Consider the following 21,482-nt stretch of genomic DNA (forward strand, 5'->3'; position numbering starts at 1 on the left):
ACCCTACACTATAATGATCAGAATGAACTACTTTTTAAAGCAGAGAAAAGGGGAAACATCTGATTGAGCTCCTTCCATTCGGTCCAACAGACAGGAAAAGGAAATACCTTTTGGTGTCCCTATCAGGAGGACCAACGCCTAGAGGAATCAGTCTTTTTCCTGCATCCGCTCAGATACGGTGTGCTGTTTATTCTTCCTTGCTTCTTCAGATGTGCCAGACCTTATCACGTTTTTGGCCCATTGGCTTTTTTAGCTGCAGCATGACACTGTTGACTCCTGTTCTACTTGTAGTCTACTGGGGTTCCTTGATCCCTTTCACACGTACTGTTGTCAAGCCAGGTGTCCCCCATCCTATATCTCTGCATTTCATTTTTGTTTCTCCCTAAGCGTAGTACCTTACATTTCTCCCCATTGAAATTCATTTGGTTAGTTTTGGCTCAGCTTTCTAATTTATTGAGGTCATTTTGAATTTTGCCCTCTGGAATATTTGATAAGCATGCCCTCTATTCCTTCATCTATGTCATTGATAAAGATGTTGGGTAGCACTGGACCCAGGACAGAACCCTGTGGCACCTCAATGGTCACTTCTCTCTAGGATGAAGAGGAGCTATTGCTGAGCACCCTCTGGGTTCAGCCGTTCAACCAATTACAAATCAACAGTTGCATTGTCTGGCTCACATTTTACTAGCTATTTGCCAGAATATTGTTTTGTTGAAGGCCATACTGAAATCAAGATACACTACATCCATAGCATTCTCTCCATCTACCAAATTGGTAATTTTATCAAAAACAGTGATTAGCCTGGCATGACTTGATTTTGAGAAATCCATGTTGGCTTTTTGTGATTATGACATTCCTTTCTAAATCCTTACAGACTGTCTGTTTAATGAGCTGCTCTAGAATCTTTCCAGATATTGATGTCAGGCTAACTGGGTGGTAATGGTTTGGGTCCTCTTTTTTTTCCTTTTTGAAGATGGGGACAACATTTGCCCTCTTCCAGTACGTTGGGGCTTCTCCAAGAATTCTGAAAGATTATTGCCAGTGGTTCTGAGATTACTTCTGCCAATTGTTTTAATCCCCTTGGATGTAGTTCATGTGGTCCTGGAGATTTGAATTCATTTAGATTAACCAGGTATTCCTGTACTACCCCTTTACTCCTATTGCTGCTCCCTGCTCCCCTTATCTGCGAGCCTAGGAGTAGCCTTGGGAAGGCAAGCTGCGGCTATGTCCTGCCTTGTAAGAATGAAGAGAATCTCCAGCCTAGCCTATGACTCCCGCTTTTTCAAATCCACTCCCTCCACCCATGATTTTTCCTTGGAGAGCCAGTTAGTTAACTGGGAAGGAGACACCAGGTGAGGGAAAATCCCTCTGTTCCATTGCATCCATGCAGCCCACTGCTAAGCCCCAAATGAGCTGTGGAAGAGGCATTGAACAACACAGGAATATGGGGAAGGGGTCAGTACTGGAATCCCTGCCTTCCCTCTGGGCATGGCAGGAATGAAACCTCATTCTGAAGTAGCAGCCTGGCTCTGGGCAGTAGTTGCCCAGGAAGTAGCCATCATTGCTGCAGTGGATGTGCTCGCGCCAATGAGTCAGGGAGCCCTCACTGTGAGGAGGGATAAGGATTGGGACATCCTCTCACCTTCCCTCTCTTCGAGCCCAGTAGCGCATGGATTACCAGTTTACATAGCAGACCGCTTCATGACCTGGGAAACACAGCGTTTGACTCAACAGGAGCACATCAGCCAATGGACAGATGAGAGAAAGCAGAGCTCCCCCCCTTTTTTTTTCTGGTCTGGATGGCTGCATCTTGACAATGTGGGTGAAAAGAGGATACAGCAGGGCCTAGAACAAGTAGTAAAGCCCTGGGCCTTGTACTCTGAGGTGGCTGACCAAGAACAACCTGGGCTGCCAGCCCAGAGGTGAAAAATTCCCACCGTACCTCCACTATAGGAAACATGGCCTATGCTACCTTAGAAGGGGACAAAGCAGAGCTTTCTTTAGAGTAGGAGGAGGGAGTTTCCGTCCTCATCTTCATGTCTCTGTTCCAGCAAGAGGATTTTCTGGTTTCAATAGGACCACTGAGAGGTCACGTTCTCAGACTCCCATCAGAGCCCCCCCAGATCTTCCTTGGTGAAGTGCTTGCCTAAGGCAGCCCCCTCCACTTTGGATGTTCTTTATGTCTTTCTAACAACATCATGTCCAAACTACAGATCCCATTGGTCAGTGTCATCACTTGTATACCGTGTACTGTAAAGATGGGGAGGATACACTAAGTAAAGGGAGGCTGAGGCACATGAAGTCTTCTTCTGGCCCTAAGGGCAACAGTGTTTATCTCCATCATGGCAAGATCCTCATTGCTGCGGGCCATAGACATACTGAAAGCAATTCCCTCCAATGAGTCAAAACTCAGGCAGGGAATGAACAAGCTGATGAAGGTAGCTGCTTTCACAGCAGATACTAGCTCTGATGCAATTCAGTTTAGTGCCTGGGCTCAGGCGGCATGGGTGGTGGTGAGGCACCAGCTCTGTCTTAAAAACTGGAATGTGGACTCGTGTTCCAAGCGGTACCTGATGTTTGCACCATTTCTGGGATCTGAACTGCTTGGGGACTCACTTGCCCCTGTCCTGATTGAAAATAAGAACAAAAAGAAGGCCCTAGTCCCAGGAAGGAAGAGTGAGGCTAGAAGGCACAATTGAGAAGGGCACTTGCCCTTTCGTGCTCCCAGATCCCACTTCACCTTTTCTTCAGCCTCTCCTTTCAGCATATGTAGTTCAAGTTTCTAACTGAAACATCAATTCCTACAATTGCCTGGTTGTGTGCAGCTTTACAGCAACAGCAAGGGACAGCAAAAGAACTAGCAAGCACCATCCAGTAGGGGGCAGATTTGGAGACTTTGTACACATGTGGAAGAGTTCCACCTGAATACGGCTATCAGGTAGAGTTTTCATGCAAACCACACAATGTCTTCATTGCATCTCCAAAGTCTTGTAAACCAAAGAAAGATCGCCTCCTGCTGGAAGCCATCAAATACTTGCTTTAAATTGTGGAGTTAGAGAGGGTGCCATCCTCACAAAGGTGCAGGGGATGCTCCACCATCTTGTTCAGTGTGCCCAATACGTATGGTACCTGGAGAGCCATATGAAGTGAGTGAATCAGCTTGTCTGGAAGCATCACTTTCAGATGGAAATGCTGAAAGACATAACGCTTTAGCCAAAGAACTTCCTATCTTCTCTGGATCTTACCGAAGCCTACCTTCACATTCTGATCCACCAGTCTCACCACCAGTTCCTTTGATCTGCATATGAAGGATGCCACTACCAGTACAAGGCACTCCCATTTAGCCTGTCTTTGGCACTCAGGATGTTCACCAAGATCATGGTGAGTCACTGGAGGAAGTCTCTCCTCCACATTTACCTTTACCTTGATCTGGTTTAGTTGACCTCCTTGCAGCAGGAGTGAAAGGATGTCAAGGAGGTGCCAACATGGGTTCCAGATGCTCCTCGTTCCATCACAGATGACCCAGTATCTAAGAGCTATAATCAACATGTAGTCAGCGATGGCCCTTCTTCTCCAAGAGAGAATCCAAGCTATCAGAAGTGCTGCCTCCTTGATCAAGAACTTTTCTGACATGATTCTGTCCCTGCTGACTCTGCCACATCTGTAAATACACTTGTCCCTCCACATTCACTGGGGTTAGGGGCACTGGACCCCTGTGAATGTGGAAAAACTGAAATTTTTTTTAATTTATTATTTTTATCCTGCCTTAAAGTGGGACCCAAGGCGGCTAACAACACATTAAAACACAATTAAAATCATAGAATTAAAAAAATTTTTTTTTCAAATTACAAATACTAAAACATACAAAGTTAAAAATAGTAATCTAAAACCACCCCCCTCATCCCCCAATAAAATCAAGCCTGCCAGATCTTAAAAGGCCTGTTTAAATAAAAAATGTCTTCGCCTGCTAGCGAAAGGCCGGCAGTGAGGGTGCCAGCCTAGTCTCCCATGGAAGGGAGTCCCAGAGGGTGGGAGCAGCCATTGAGAAGACATTCTCTCATGTCTTCACCAGGTGAGCCTGGGATGGTGGTGCGACCAAGATGAAGCCTTCTCCTGAGGATCTTAGTGCTCTAGGTGGTTTGTATGGGGAGATACGGTCTCTCAAATAGTCTGGACCTAACCCATGTAGGGCCTTATAGGTCATGACCAGCACTTTGAATTGTGCTCGGAAATGAACCAGTAGCCAGTGAAGCTGTTTCAATACAGAGTTATACGTTCTCTGGCTTGGGACAACATTCTAGCTGCAGCATTTTGGACCTGCTGAAGTTTCTGAACAGTTTCCAAAGGCAGCCCTGCGTACAGTGTTACAGAAGTCCAAGCGGGATGTAACCAAAACATGTGTCACTGTAGCCAGATCTGACATCTCAACGAACGGGCGCAGCTGGCACACAGGTTTTAATTGTGCAAATGCACTCCTGGCCACTGCTGAGACCTGGGTATTGTCCTGGACTATGGCCAGCACAAGTCCAAACAAACGCTGATAAGGGTGTTGCAGCAAGGAAGGAGCTAACAGGCAGTCTACAGACCTTTTGGTTAGTCCACAAGAAGCACACCAACAACAAAGCCAAGGTCAGGATTTCAGAGTCCACAGAAGTCAGTTCGGTCCAGGGTCAGGGCAGCCAGAAGGTAGCAAAAGTCCAGTCCGTTCCAGAGTCGAGGGTCCAAGGCAAACAAGGGTTCAGGGAAGCAAGAAGCAAGTGCTGACAGTAATCAATCAGAAGGAAATTGCAATAAACTCTGGCACCGAGTTAGCCTCTCCCAGGTGGTTAAGTAGGAGACTCTCTTCTTGGTGCCAGCTGAGGCTTGCTTGCCAATTGTCTCTCAGCAATTCTCCTGGACCTACGCATGCAAGCACTCTCAGCCCTCCGTTGCCTAAAGGAAGGCACCTCCGGGCTTGGCTCTTCCCCAGAGTCACCACTAGGCTGCTGAGCCTCAGGAAGAATCCCTCCAGTGCTAGGACCTGGCTGAACTTCTTCCTCTGGGGCTGGGAAGACAGGGCTGGGATCTGGCAGGGCAGGATTAGGACCTGGTGGAGCCTCCATTTCCCCCTGCACTAAAGGAGCCACAGTTTCCTCCGAGTCCTCCACTTGTCTGGTCATGACAGGTATCCAGGCTCAGACTGGAGTTCAGGAGCACACCCAAGCTGCAGTCCTGAGATTTCAGGGAGAGTGTAACTCCATCCAGCTCAGACACAGCTCCAGTTCCCTGATCTGCCTTACAACTGACCAGGAGCACCTCTGTCTTGTCTGGATTAAGTTTCAATTTGTTTGACCTCATCCAGTCATTACTGACAGCAGACACTGACTGGTTCAGCACAGAGATGGCTTCCTTGGAGTCAGGTGGAAAGGAGAGATAGTTATGTGTCATTTGCATACTGATGACACCACACCCTAAAAATCTGGATGACCTTTCCCAGCGGTTTCATGTAGATGTGGAATAACATGGGGGACAAAACAACCCTGTGGGATCCCACAGGCCAGTGGCCAAGGAGTCGAAAAGGAGTCCTCCAACACCACCTTCTGGGTCCACACCTCCAAGAAAGATTGGAACCACTGCATAACAGTGTTCCCAAGCCCCATCCCAGAAAACCAGCCCAGAAGGTTACCATGATTGATGGCATCAAAAGTAGCTGAGAGATCTGACAGGACCAATAGGGACACACTCCCTTTGTCCAGTTCCCTGCAAAGGTCATCCACCAAGGCAACCAAAGCTGTCTCTGTGCCATAGCCAGGCCTGAAGCCAGATTGAAATGGATCTTGATAATCCATTTCATCCAGAAATCCCTGGAGCTCGGTATGGTGAAGAACCCAACCAACTAGCCAATCACAAGGAAGCTGATAGAATGCTGGGTGGTAGAACTTTAAAAATTCCATGCTGACAGTTGAAGTTGGCAGTTGGGTTTTGACAGTTGAGAGTGCAGTTGGGGAACAGTTGGGTCCGAAAGAGGACTGTGTTCTAGGAATTCCTGAGGGAACAGTAATTTGTCAGAGTGGGTTTTAATTGTAGACCAAGAGAGTCTAGAGGTCTCAGAAAGGGACGGTAGTAGAACTGGGTGAGAGTCTAATAGTAAGAGACTCAGAGTTAGCCGGACTCTGGAAGAGGGGTCTCGGTTGATTAATATCCTGGGGGATATCATACTCTGTGTGGCTGAGTTACTAATAGAGATTTAAGAAATGGTAACTAACCAAGCAAGTCAACAATACTGATTTCATGTCCAAGTTACATTTTACCTTTCTGTCTTAAAATAAACTTTTGTTGCTGTTTGAACATCCACTTGGCCTTAGTTTTGAAATTATAACACGCTACATAATTGTCATCCTCTGGCCTATGAGGGAGTTGACCAGGCAGGCCCAGCTCCATCAGGGCTAGCCTGGGAGATGAGACTCCTCCCTCCATAACTGCCATCCTCCGGCCTATGAGGGAGTTGACCAGACAGGCCCAGCTCCATCAGGGCTAGCCTGGAAGAAGAGACTCCTCCCTCCATAACTGCCATCCTCCAGCCTATGAATCATAGAATCATAGAGTTGGAAGAGACCACTAGGGCCATCCAGTCCAACCCCCTGCCATGCAGGAAATCCAAATCAAAGCATCCCTGACAGATGGCCATCCAGCCTCTGTTTAAAGACCTCCAAGGAAGGAGACTCTATCACCCTCCGAGGGAGTGTGTTCCACTGTCGAACAGCCCTTACTGTCAGGAAGTTCCTCCTAATGTTGAGGTGGAATCTCTTTTCCTGTAGCTTGCATCCATTGTTCCGGGTTCTGTTCTCTGGAGCAGAAGAAAACAAGCTTGTTCCCTCCTCAATATGACATCCCTTCAAATATTTAAATAGCGCTAACATATCACCTCTTAACCTTCTTTTCTCCAGGCTAAACATCCCCAGCTCCCTAAGTCGTTCCTTATAGGACATGGTTTCCAGACCCTTCACCATTTTTGTCGCCCTCCTTTGGACACACTCGTTTCTCAATGTCCTTTCTGAATTGTGGCACCCAGAACTGGACACAATATTCCAGGTGGGGCCTGACCAAAGCAGAATACAGTGGCACTATTACTTCTCTTGATCTAGACACTATACTTTTATTGATGCAGCCTAAAATTGCATTGGCCTTTTTAGCTGCCGTATCACACTGTTGGAGTTGACCAGACAGGCCCAGCTCCATCAGGGCTAGCCTGGAAGAAGAGACTCCTCCCTCCATAACTGCCATCCTCTGGCCTGCGAGGGAATTGACCAGACAGGCCCAGCTCCATCAGGGCTAGCCTGAAAGAAGAGACTCCTCCCTCCATAACTGCCATCCTCTGGCCTGTGAGGGAGTTGACCGGGCAGGCCCAGCTCCACCAGGGCTTGCCTGAGGAAAGAGACACCTCCCTCCATAACTGCCATCTTCCGGCCTGCGAGAGAGTTGACCAGGCAGTCCCAGCTCCACCAGGGCTAGCCTGAAGAAGAAGAGCCCTCCCTCCAGTCCATCTGCCTTGGTCCAGGCCTCAGAGGGAGAGAAGAATGCTGGATCTGATCCCCCCCCCTCACCATTCCCTTCTCCTTTTGTGTTGTGTCTTTTAGATTGTAAGCCTGAGGGCAGGGAACCGTCTATTATCCCCTTGGTTGTAAGCTGCCCAGATTCCCAATGATTGGGCGGCATATAAATAAATCCTATTATTATTATTATTATTACTAAACATTGAACATTTAGAGGGGTTGAGATATCATAGAGAGAGACTGGTTGTGCATCACATAACTTGGTGACAGCGGTGGAATAAGAAGGCCCAGGGTGCTGTCAACCTAAAAGAACAGTGATATAAGAAAAATTAAGGGTGGTCGTTACACTGGAAACCTTGCCCAAGAATGGAATATTAGAGACTGGCCGGTAGTTAAAGAGGGTGGCGGGATCCAGGGAGGTCTTTTTCAGTAATGGCTTCACCAAAGCTTCCTTTAGGTTGGAAAAAACCACTGTGTTTTTACCCAAAAGAACACCTCTCTAGGAATATCTACTGTAGGTCTTCCAGGGCAACTCTGGCCTCATTCCCACTGCGTTTTAAACCAGTTATCAGACTGGTTTGAATCAGTTTGGTTAAAGTTGACTGTGCAGTTGTGCTGGATATTCCTAGAGAGAGCATATTAATAAAATCCATGAATAATCAAAGCTGCAAAAGTCAAAGCCGCAAATGTGGAGGGACGAGTGTAGTTTCCCTTTTTCAGGAGAAGTGAGTTATGGCACAATGCCTGTTCTCTTCTCCCTTACCTGTAGCCTGGTTCTGTTTGTTCTACGTAAATAATAAATGAAAAGTTCTTCCTTTTCCTGGAGCATTTGTCTCTGACTGTTAAGAGACTGACCTGGTGGGGACAGTGAAGGGTCTTTCCTTTTCCTGCCTGTCAAATGGGAGAAGTAACTCCATTCAGAGGATGTTCATCCCTTATCTGCTGGAAAGGATCATATCACAGGTTAAGACCAGTGTTTTCTTCCTATACTTTCTTTTCAAAGTATATTTTTAGGCATATTAGAGACATTTTGACAAGATTTTTTTCCAGTCTAATGTCGTTCTCATCAATCCTAAAGCTCTTTTTAAAGTAATAAACAAATAATGAGCTACACAAGATGTTTCTCATGAAACACTGTAATGAGTAGAGAATGCCCCCAAAAATAAAAATCCACACTACAGTGAGAAACCAAGAATGCATTATTGTTTTCAGAAAGCAATTTTCTAGCCTCTGGTGTGGTATAATGGTATTTGTTCATTATGTGTTTTGTGAGTAATTACAGTTTGCCACTGCTTTCATGCCAGTGGTGTCCCAAATAGAAAAACAGAATCCAGAGATCTTGCATGCTAAGGATTTGCGTAGAGAATTCTATGGACTGATGAGTACTCTGGGGGTGGTAAGGTTTTGGCTGTATTTCACCTATTTAATTTCTTATTGTACATTATTATTTCTCATTGTCTAAGAGCTCTTCCAAATTGGCCTAAAGAAGATGGAGTCCTCACATAGCTCCTTGGCTGTTTCTGGGTTTTGTCACCTTTACGCCTGTTTGTGCTGTTCTTTGTGGGTAGGATGTTGTGATTTCTTGGGTCAGCACAACAGCTAGTGTTTTAACACTGGTTATTGTGTGGCTGTTGTGCGCTATTGAGGAGTCAGCATGGTGTAGTGGTTTTGAATGTTGGACTAGGACTCCAGGAAACCAGGATTCAAATCTCTGCTCATCCATAGATGCCCATTGGCAGACCTTGGAGAAGTCACACACATCCACCCTTAGAAGAAGGCAGTGGCAAACTGTTCTGAACAAAGCTTGCCAAGAAAACATCACAATGGGTTCACTTTAGGGTTGCCATAAGATGGCAATCAAACTTATAGGAAAACATGAACAAGTGTACTATTGAACATTTATTTGACATATATAAGCGAAGATTCTGCCCACCGTTATTTTATTATTGAATTATTGTTTTTAGATTTTATTATTTGTAATTTTAATATATAGAATTGTTTGATCCTTTTTTAAGGGGGGCAATTGTATATATTGTATTTTTTAAAGGTTGTATGCCACTTTGATTGTGGTAACAAAAAGTGGGATATAAATTAAAATTTTATATTTATTTGTTTGACATTTAAAAACTGTATACAGTTTTATCAATTATTTTTTTTAATACATGGATTCAAGCATCCATGGTTTGGAAATATTTAAAAAACGTATAAATTTCAAAAAGCAAAACTCGATTTTGCCATTTTATATAAGGGACACCATTTTACTACCCCATTGTATTTAATGGGGCTTGAGCATCCATAGATTTTGTTATCCATGAGTGGGTCTTGGAACCAAACCTCAGCGGATAACAAGGGTCCACTGTACTTTTTAGAAAGTAAAAGAAAGGCAATACATTTATTAAAATATGTATGAAGTAATTATATAGGTCAAACAGTCTCCTGCTCCAGAGCAATCAGCTTGAAAATTTTCACTCAGGCTTAAACATGTTTAGAAACTTTCAAATTAGGGTTTCTCTCTAGCAAATAGTAATGATGGGTATATCCTGAGATCTTTCTTACCATGTCTTTGGCAAAAGCTGTGTATCAGCGCTGGAGAAACATTCTTGTTCCAGCACCGCAAGTTCCTGCCTCTTCTTTCTACAGATACTTCTAGAGACCCTGTAATAAAAAAATTTTCTGGATAGTGAGTGCATAGTGAACAAAATAAATAAATAAATAGAAACCCAAATTGGACATAAATAATGCCATAAAAGTACCAGTAAGAAAACAAAGCATTCCAGAATTGAAACCAAATATATCATAAAGCTGAGAGGTCCAATAGATTATTGAAAATGTCTTGGAAGAGGGTCTTCACCTGAAGAGCACAAGTAGGGCACCAAGCTAACTCATAAGACAAGACTGTTATATAACTGAGGGGTACTGATACCAAAAAGAACCCATCCCTTGTAGTCACCCAACTTTATACCTAGGAACACAGGAAGCTACCCACTTTGATATGCTTCAGGGGAGCTGGGTAACATATTAAGCTGGAAGCCATCAGATTTAAAAGATGCTGACTTCAGATGGAAATAGGTGCTATGCTTGGACCTATCCTATTTCTTACCTCTCTTTCCTTTATTCCTCCTCCAGGGATCTCTTCAGTGCCAACGTCTTCTCCTCTTGGACCTCTAGCCGGCTCTCCTGTGATTGCTGCTGCCAACCCCCTAGGTATGCCTGTTCCAACTGCCGCAGGAGCTCAGCAGTGAAGGATGGCCTCCCATCTCCCCAATGCCTGACCAGAGCCACGTTGGGGCTGACCTTCCTCCTTCACCCTCTTTGCCTGGGACAACAAGAGCCTCCTGTGGCCAGTGTTGTGGGGAGGGAGAAGGGGGGCATTGGAATGCTTTGGAAGGAACTATGTCTGAACAAGTTGCTTGTGGATTTATAGTAGTTCAGTCATAAAAGAAATATATGGGCTGAATCCCCTCCTCCCCTTTTTTACTTGAACTTTTCATAACTCAGAGGAACCCCTGGAAAACATCCACAGACAAGAGCGTTCTGCAGATTGTTATTCCCCACCTTGCTCACCGCCGCAGTTTTGCCACTAAAGGTCAGAGGTTAGATTGGCTTCTTGTGATGAGCTGCTCCTTTCCTGTGCCATCTCCTGGACGATCCCATTTGGGAATGAGTGAGAGAGCATAGAGAGACTGTACTACTACTCCCTCTGCTTTTATAGGGTCTTCTGAGTTCCATTTCTTAAAAAGCAGCAGGACAGTGTGAGAGCCTTTTAATTCTGCATCTTAACCTGGATGGATGGAACAAGAGGAGCATATATGTTTACTGAAGAACCTTTTTCAACAGCAAGGGCTTGCAAGATGGTAGCTTTCCTGTGGGGATTGTGTCTTCCTGTGTGAGCCACCTGGATCACCGACTGTCCTCCCTTGCATGTGTCCTTAATTTGGAGTCTCCAGGTTTCTCTTCAAGCCCACTTATTTCTGTGAAAGATGTTCTGGCAGTGGGCAAATGATGTCTCTGTCTTCCCCTGCCAGTCAAGGTGCATTGAAGTCTCCTTGGTTTGGGATTCTGGAATTGAATTTACCACTGGGTGTCTCTTTTTAAAAGTTAAATCTCCTGCTTGGTTGTTTTCTCTCTAGTTTTGAATGTGTGGGGTGATGCTTGGGGGTTCACCTACTCACTCAGTCACTCATCCACCTGCCCACTCCACTTTCTTCATGTGCCATGTGAGAAGACATGTGTTTGGGGGATCTGGCTTTTTAAAATAGTTAGCTCAGTAAATAGAGGCATGGAAGGAGCAGTGATAAGAGAGCAATACCCAAAAGGATAGACCTGTAAGAAATCCGGGCTGTGGAGGACATCTGCTTGCGTGTGAGTGTAAGAGAGAGAGAGAATGTTGTGCGTATGGGCACACAAGTGTAGGTGTGTATGTATCTAGATATATATACCTATAAATATATATATATATATATTAAAAAAAACCTTGTCCTTCCTATGCGGAAATATCCAGTGTTGGAATTCCTTGCTGTAAATAAAACTGTTTTATTTTCTTTTTTTAATTTAAGGTTCAAGGGTTAGGGATTGAGTTGCCTGTGCAGAAGTTTTCCCTGGGCCAGTGTCATACTTTTTACACACCGTTGCAGCCTCAATAAAAACCATGAACCAGGGCTTAGAGGAGGGGCTCAGACTGCTTTTCCTTCGCAGTTTTTTGCACCTTGCACAGATTGGGGTTCTAGTAGTGAGCAGTGTTCAGAAGCCTTACAAGAAACATTTCACAAGCCAAAGTGTCGCCTGGAACAAACAAGTGAAACCAACAAATGGAAGGGCCCATGGCATACGTATTTCTCCCTGTCCCACCATGGCGAGAGCAGTGGGATTTTAGGGTGGGGACAGAAGACTCTCTGCCAGCTGCTTCCCACAGCTGAGTTGAAGCCACTGATGGGGAGAGACTAAAAGCAGATGGGTCCAGGATTACCTCTTCCTTCCGCAGCCACTACAGAGAAGCCTATTTGCCTAGAGGATGCCTCATCAGCTTGAATTGATCACTTTGTTTCTAAGTAATATATGCAACTTTGGGAGTTGGGTTAGGCAACCATGTATTCCTTCCTGTTCTGTTTAAATTTCCTCTGGGTTTTTGTTTTGTGTGGGGCTGGGTCTGATTAAGAGCAAGGAACAAATTGGAGGAAGGGAAGTGTGTCATCTTGCATGCAATAGCAGCTTTATGCACCAGTGGAAGATCATGGTGGCAGGTAGTCCTAGTCCATTCAAGGCAATGTAAAAGTTAGAACTTGTTTGATGGTAGTTGGTAGTTGTGCCTGTCTTTGCACAAGTGTGGAACCAGTCTACACAGGGTTCTTTAAGCAGGTGATCAGTTTCCTCCTGTTGTCTTGCTTTTCTTTTTACATTTAAAATATTTTTGCAAGTGGGGCAAAGGTGGATCCGACTCTGCTTTCTCACAGGACTGAGGGATGCCAGGTGGAATCCACCCAAGAACCGAGGAAGGTATGAAATCCTAGTAGCCATCAAACCTTAAACCAAGAGGGTAAGACTGGAAGGCTTCTGGTTCAGGGGATGATAACAAAATGTTCCTCTCTGGCAGCAAGCTGAAGGGGTGGAGACACAACGAAATTGCAGATTGTAACAACATCTGTGTTGTAAATTACCTCATCTGTATACCTTGTATCAGAACACTTTTTTTATAATTTCTCAGCACTTCCTGTTGGTTTGTTTTTTCTGCATTGTGTTAGATGGGCAGGAAAATAAAATGCCAATACAAAATAGTCCTGTTGGCAACTTAACTTTAAAAAGTTTTTTTAAACAACGTTTTTTAAAATCTTGTTTGGGGTGATGCTTTTTATTTTTATTAGTTGAAATTTAGAGAGAGATAAATTGGTTCTTTTTTCCTTTTGGATTTCTTGGTTGTAATTGTATTGTAATGGTTAAAACTAACCCTTAAACTGTGCTGAGAAAGAAGTTGTGCCATGGAGGTCTTTAATTTTTTAAAATAAAATCATTGAAGCAAAATTGTGTCCTACCCAAGAGTCGATTAATACATAGGAAAGCAGCTGGGAAGGGAGGTGTGTATGTTTTGTCGCGAATGGTTCTTCTGTCAACCTGGTTGGACTGCTGGGCTTAAGGTCTACTACTTGTGTGCCTCTTGTGTTGGCTAGAGCATCCCAGAGAGATGGCCCCCCCAACCTCTGTTCAGAAACCTTAAAATAGAATTCAACCTGCTAAAGTGGTCTTATCAGACTGTTGAACAACTCTTTACCATAAAGAGATTCTGTCCAATATTTAGTTGGACTCTCCTCATATGAATCCATTGTTCTCTGGAGCAACAGAAAACAACCTTGTTCCTTTTGGAGGTAGTTACCTTGAATACATAGAGGGCACTTTGAATTGCACATTGTGCTTGTTAAGAGTCTTCATATTTAAGGATGTTTGAAGGAAAACATTATAGGCCTCTTCCAGCTCTATAATTCTTTTGAGTCTAGTTCTAGAGGAAGTTGACTAAAATGGTGAAATGTCTAGAAACCATGCCGTATGAGGACAGGCTTAAGGAGCTGGGTATGTTTAGTCTGGAGAAGAGATGAATAAGAGCCAATATAGCCCTGTATAAATATTTGAAGGGATGTCATTTTGAGGTTGGAACAAGTTTGTTTGCTGCTGCTCCAGATATTAGGGCACGGAACACTGGATTTAAACTACAGGAAAAGAGGTTCCACGTCAACATTAGGAAGAACTTCCCGATGGTAAGAGCTGTTAACAGTGGAATACGCTGCCTTGGAGTATAATGGAGTCTCCAAAACCTCCTTTGGAGGTTTTTAGGCAGAGGCTGGATAGCCATCTATTGTGAGTGCTTCGATTGGGTGTTCCTGCATGGCAGAATGGGTTGGACTTGATGGCTGTTGTGGTCTCTTACAAATCTACGATTCATTATTCCATTGTTTAAGAGTTCTTAGAGTAAATAAGTACTTCCTAATAGAATATTAGGAGTCTGGATTCCTATACTCAGTTTATTGCCTTTGCCCACAATGGCCTAGGGAGGGAGTAAAATGACAGGCCCAACTCCATCTTGCCTACCCTCAAGAAGAAGAGCTCTCCCTCCAAGGCATCTGTCATCATCCGGCCTGGGAAGGAGTGAAAAGGCAGGGCCAGCGCCATCAGGCCTGTCCTTAAGTAAGAAGCAGAGCCCTCCCTCCAGTCCATCTGCCTTGGTCCAAGCCTGAGAGGGAGAGAAGAACTGATGGACCTGATCCCCTTCCCCACCACCATTCCCTTCTCCTTTTCTGTCATGTCTTTAGATTGTAAGCCTGAAGGCAGGGAACCATCTAATTAATATGAAAAAGATAGTATTTATTTGTTTGTGGTATTTATACCCTGCCCTTCAGCCCTAAAGGCTCTCAGAGCAGCTTACAATTATTATTTTTAGTTAGACGGTTCCCTGCCCTCAGGCTTACAATCTAAAAGACACGACACAAAAGGAGAAGGGAATGGTGGAGGGAAAGGGGGTGAGGTCCAGTGGTTCTTCTTTCCCTCTCAGGCCTGGACCAAGGCAGATGGACTAGAGGGAGGGCTTTTCTTCAAGCTAACCCTGATGGAGCTGGGCCTGCCTGTTCACTCCCTCGCAGGCCAGAAGATGACAGTTATGGAGGGAGGAGTCTCTTCCTTCAGGCTAACATTGATGGAGCTGTGCCTGCCTTGTCAACTCCCTCGTAGGCGAGAAGATGTATGTATGTATATAGTATGTCTGTATATGTACATATAGTATGTACAGTGCTGTGTAAATTTACAGCACTATATAAATAAAGCTTGATGATAATAATAGGTTTCTAGTCCTTATAACAACAGATACTATCATCTTATTATAAGGACTAGAAATGTAGGCCATTGTGGGCAATGACAATAAACTGAGCATAAAAATGCAGACCCCTATAAAAGTTCTGCTGGGTCACACCAAAGGCATATTTAGCATCCTGTTTTACCTCTGGGTAAAGCCCACAAGTCGAACCTGGGTGAAACTGCAGCCTTCATCTGATGCTCCTTAGTGACTGATACACAGAGGCATCCTATCTCAGATACCAGAAGTAATAACCATCACAGCTAGTAGCCAAGTTATCCCTATTGGCTCTGGAGTTGAGGACACAGTGAGGTACGAACAACAGTCCTTTGGCTTCCTCTTGGGAATGACTTTAGGAGATAGATCTCTCTTCAGGACCTTACCCACCTGTATTGATTTTTGGTGACCTATGTGCTGCACATGTGGAGTGTTTTTACTGGACATTGCACAATGGCCATATCCAGCTGATGGGAACAGAAGTGGCAGTCTATGTGCATAACACTGAAATGCATTGGAAGGGGTTTACATGGTCCACAGTGGGGGGGGGGGGAGGTCTGTTAGTTCTGTAATGGGGCCTGAGAAACACACAGGTCTAGTGTGGAACATATACTGATGTGCTTTGCAATTCTTGAGTGGGGTGTCAGCCATGCACATCTAGCAGTAATTCATGTATGTTGTGCAGCAGTAACATCCAGTACAGCGATTGTGTGCTGCAGTGGTTCCCAACCTTTGGTTCTCCATTTCTTTTGGACTTCAGATCCGAGAAACTACAGCTAACTTGGCCAATAGTCAGGAATTAAGGGAGCTGAATTCCAAAACATCTGGAAGACCAAAGATTGGGAGTTATTTGCTCTTTGCAGTGGTGATACAGACTTCCAGTCATTGAGTATAATGGTCAAAGAATGGGTTACAATTCTGCTTTCACTGAAGGTGGTCAAGAGGATGTTAAGGAAGTAGGTGAATGAGGGGATTTTATAGACAAGGTCCTCACTCCACATCCACTCAGTGTGGCATAGATAACCGTGTGCAGACCTAAACTAGCTGGGCCACATACCACCCCCTTTGATTTGCTTTAAAACCTTAAAGCCATCTTCACCAGAACTAGTAGGCAGTGTTGAGCCCTTCACCGAGGCATGTCTACACAGGCCATTTCTCCCCGCCGCCACATTGCCGTATATCCACCAAAGCCCTGATTCATTTGAGGACTGTCTTCACGATGTGAGAGCAGTTCTGCATTGAGCCCAAGCCATCCCTGTTTTACATGGGTTTAAAATAACTTAGCTTTTGTTCTGGATTTTCTGCAAAACCCCATGATATCCTGAAATGCCTCAGTTCTCCTCTGCAGTCCCTCTCAAAATGGCAACAGGAAGTTATGGCCCCTGGGTCACTTTGCAGTTGCTAGTGGTTTGGCTATATGCAGGGGTAGTTGTGTTGGCCATTTAGCAAATTCAATCAAAAATCCACCAGTGATACCTTTATTCGCCAACCAAAATGCACAATATACTTGTTGCAAGCTTTCGAAGCTCCACTGGATTCTTCATCAGGTAAGATGTTACAAACCAAATACGAGAAAAATTGGAGATGGTAGTAAGATGCCTGCATTTTGTTGTTTCTGTCCTTAGTTAAGGTGGTATAAGGAGGGTAAATATTGCAGGCTGGCTTCTCCTGATGAAGACACCAGTGGAGGTTTGAAAGTTTGCAACAAGTATACTGTGCAAAATTCAGGCATTTTACTAACCTCCAATTTTTCTCCTCTGTGTAACATCTTGCCTGATGAAGAAGTCAGTGGAGCTTTGAAAGTTTGCAACAAGTATATCGTGCATTTCGGTTGGCCAATAAAGGTATCACTGTTTGGTGGCCTAGTGGCTTGGCCGTGTCTCTTGAGCAAGTTGATTTTTCTCATCATTTTGTTGTGTGCCTTCGAGTTGGTGAAGGCACTTGGTGGCTGTTTATACATGTATCCTCCTATTCCAGTCAGTGCTGGCACAGGTTGCTTCCTTTGAGGTCACAATGATGTGCCCAGCCGTATGATTGGTGCTGGGTGCTTTGTTTTTGACTTGAGAGGGAGCAATTTGCACCACTGGCACTAGTGTAGACAGCTCCCGGCATCACTCTGAAAAGCAGTACTGGGGGGAATTCAGGGCAGCTTTGGGGCCAGAATACTCTGGAAGTAGCCTGGGGTATTCTGGCAGCGTAGACCCACCCTGCGGCTCTTATAGCCTTTCCCAAACTGCTGTCATCCAAAGTGGATTACTGTGTCAATGGATCTTACCACACAGGGCACAGAAGTAGGGTCAGTTCACATTGGTCGATGCGTATTCACGTTATAACGCATCGGTTCATTCACACCCGCGCTCACTGAATACGCTTTGCCGATTCGTATTCGCGTCATATCGCATCGTTCATTCACACCTGGGCGGCCTTCTGGATCGAGGTTTTGCGCATTGGCCAATGCGTATTCAGGCAAAGTGAGGCAAGTGCAGATTGGATAACCACACCAGCCCAATACAATGTGTATTGGCCGATGCGCATCGGCAGCTTTGCGCATGCTCTGTGGGGCTCTGAACGGGGGCAACATTTTTAACTTCCGGGGGTGAAGAATGAGGTCACTGTTTAGCACGTAATATCGCGAGAATTGCTGCCTTTAGCCACTTACGAAAGGGGTATGCACCATCTGTATATGTGTGCGTGTGTGTATATATATATATATATGCACACACATAAATACATACATACTCATATATACAAGTGAGATGCCTTTTTTAATGTGTACACACACATTTGTCTGTATGAGTGTATATATATATATATATATATATATACACACATACATATACATATACACACACACAAACACACACATATATATACTAAAACACACTTGCCACAGCTAAAAGTGTGATGCCGTATTTATATGTGTACACACACATCTGTCTGCTTGAGTGTTTATATATATATGTGTGTGTGTGTGTGTGTGTGTACACACACACACACACACAGATATACACACATATACACATTGTGGTACTGCCAAAAGTGTGAAGCCGTATTTATATGTGTACACACACAGCTGTCTGTGTGTGTGTGTGTATATATATATATACACACACACACACACACACACACAAACTGTGGAGCAGTGAAATGCTGCATGTATATGCTTACACACACATCGTTGTGTGTGTGTGTGTATATATATATGTGAAAAAATATATATATATATATATATATATATATATATGTACATGCTTTGGTCAGGCCCCACCTAGAATATTGTGTCCAGTTCTGGGCGCCACAATTCAGAAAGGACATTGAGAAACTGGCCATCAATATGTATTCTGAGCTCACAGGTGTGGAATACCAATGCAATATAACGCGAATACGCATCGGCCAATGCGAACTGACCCTACTTCCGCGCTCAGAAAATCCCTGTGTGGTAAGGTCCAGTGAACCCAACATCAATCAACATGCCCTGACTAGGGATAGTGATTCTACTCTGCCAAAAACATCTGGTGTTACCAGTTAGTGGTGTCTGCCAAATGGGTTACGCCGAGATCCTTCACCAGGTTTTTTCAGGGTAATTTTGTTGTTGTGTGCCTTAAGTTGTTTCCGACTTATGACAATGCCCAAGGACACTCAGTGGACTTCCACAGCTGAGCAGGGATTTGAACCCTGGTCTCTCAGAGTCCCATAGAATCATAGAATTGGAAGAGACCACAAGGGCCATCCTGTCTAACCCAATGCAATGCCATGCAGGAACACAGTATCAAAGCACCCCCTACAGCTGGCCATCCAGCTGCTGTTTAACAACCTCCGAAGAAGGAGACTCCATTGCTCTCCAAGGGAATGTGTTCCACTGTCAAACAGCTCTTACTGTCAGGAAGTTCCTCCTAATGATGATGAAGTGGAATCTCTCTTCCTGTCGCTTGGATCCGTTTTTCCAGATCCCAGTCTCTTGAGCCGCAGAAAACAAATTTGCTCCATCTTCAATATGACCTCAAATATTTAAACAGGGCTAGCATATCATATAGATTTCTCTGCCAGGCTGGTATGTTGTCAGTGTTGGGACTAGAACTGCCATAATCTCTGGCAATGCTCAAGTCTGCCTTTCTTTCTTAAAAAGATAATGTAGAACTAGTAAGGACAGCCACCATCGTGTGATGGTTTGAATGGAACCTCCTGCCCATATGAGCTGTTTGATAGTTGAATATACTCCCTTGGAGAGTGGTGGAGTTGCCTTCTGTGGGGGTCTTTAAACAGAGGCTGGATGGCCATCTGTAGGGGGTGCTTTGATACTGTGTTCCTGCATGGCATTGCATTGGGTTGGACTGGATGGCTCTCCTTGTGGTCTCTTCCATAGGATTCTATGGGATTCTGAGAGACCAGGATTCAAATCCTTGCTCAGCTGTGGAAGTCGTACTGAGTGACCTCGGGTAAGTCAAAACTGTACAGCTCCAGGGGAAGGCAATGGCAAACCTCCTCTGAGTAAGTCTCGCCAAGAAAACCCAGGGATACTAAGCTCACCTTAGGAGTGCCATAAATCATAAACAACTAGAAGGCACAGAACAACAAACAAATGGTGAAAGAATAGTCTTCATTATTTGTTCAAATCTCTACTCATATACTAAGGCAGAACTATGTTGATATCATGGGGGGGGGGGGGTTGTTTCTCATCCAACTCTATTTCTAAGAGGGTGATGTTACTCTAACTATCCAGCAGAGGGCACTAAAACTATATCATCTATAGACTATAGATAATCTGTGCTGAGTTTGGGATGTACAGCCTCCACTGAATGGTCATTGCTGGTATCATTATTATTATTTATTTACCCACCTCTCCCCATGGATCAAGACAGAGTACAACAGACCAGATATCACAGGTCTGGGATGCTTTGAATGTGATTTCCTGCATGGCAGGGGGTTGGACTGGATTGCCCTTGTGGTCTCTTCCAACTCTATGATTCTATGAACCTGACTATGTATCTAGATATACAAAGAGCCAGTTTCCTGTTTGCTGCTCAGAAAAACAACAACACTGTAATTAGGAATTTGTTCTGTGCATAATTTGCACATGGTGGGTTTGCACAGAAAACAGCATTTCCAGTGCAGGAAATAATATTTCTACATTGAAAGATTATTTTTTGCACAGAAAAGGCTGTTTCTGGTGCGAAAAACACTGTTTTCTTCACAAAGCAACCACATGCAAAATATTGTGCAAAATATATCCTGAATTGCAAGCAGCCTTCCAAACATGTGTGGCTCCTCCTTGCAGAGGGAAGAAAATTGCTGAAGTTACACACTGCTACCTTTAAGAAGAAACACAGGAGGCACGTACATGGGAAAAGTACAATCATCTCACCTCATTTTTATATCAAGCAGTCCAGACGACATATGAGATGAATCCAAGTCTTTTCAGCACCTCGGGGTTTTAATCCAGATCAAAAACGATTGGGATTTACCCCAGATTTGAGCAGAACATCCATATATTCCTGTACATGCATGATAATGGGGGGCATTTCAGTCCAGGGATCCTGGGTTGGTGTGTGGATGGGTGCGCAAACATCCATCTGCACAGACTCAGATGAGCACCAGGGCCAGAACAGCACAGGTACATCCTGTGTTATTCTCGCCGGTCTGCTCAGACCCACAGCCATGTTAGTCTGTAACTTGTAGCATGTTTGAGACTAAGGGCTGAAACGGACCTGCCCAAAGGGGCGGTGTGACACCACCACTTTGAGCACTGGATCGGAGCCGTGGCAACTGCATGCTGTGGCCCCAATCCAGCTTTTTTCCAGCACAAAAAGCAGTGGCAAAATGCCACTTCTTTTTGTGCTGGAAAAAGGGTGCCCTTTCCACCACTACAGCAGCTTTTCAGCTATCCTGCAGCATGCACCATCTAAGCGCTGCACTGCTGGAGCACTGAAAAGCTGTCACTGTGTAAAAGCTGCTGCTCTTCCTGCCGCCATGGAAGCGTGTGTTGTTCGTACACCAGATCCCAAAGCTGCTGGGAAGCCGGTGTATTGTGCCGGTCTCTTCCAGCCCTAAGTGAGCAAAAAGTTTTGTAGGACAAGCTGTCCTAGACTTGGTCTACTGTCTGCATCTGAGGAAGTAGACCAAGT

At 44.6% G+C, this 21,482-nt stretch overlaps 1 protein-coding gene across 4 annotated transcripts in view; it reads left to right on the plus strand.

The window, feature by feature from the left end:
- CSNK2A1 (casein kinase 2 alpha 1) overlaps nucleotides 1-13,547 on the plus strand; it is a 66,770-nt gene extending 53,223 nt beyond the window's left edge. For all 4 annotated transcript variants that reach the window (XM_089513515.1, XM_089513516.1, XM_089513518.1 and 1 more), the window contains one exon: nucleotides 10,659-13,547. In XM_089513515.1, coding sequence (XP_089369641.1) covers nucleotides 10,659-10,774 — 116 coding nt within the window. In that variant the 3' untranslated portion in view covers nucleotides 10,775-13,547. The remainder of the gene's footprint in view (nucleotides 1-10,658) is intronic.
- Nucleotides 13,548-21,482: the final 7,935 nt, after the last annotated feature.

Source organism: Sceloporus occidentalis, unplaced genomic scaffold (genome assembly GCF_023333645.1).
Source record: "Sceloporus occidentalis isolate IW3139 unplaced genomic scaffold, rSceOcc1.0.p SCAF_3, whole genome shotgun sequence".
Lineage (NCBI taxonomy): Eukaryota > Metazoa > Chordata > Lepidosauria > Squamata > Phrynosomatidae > Sceloporus > Sceloporus occidentalis.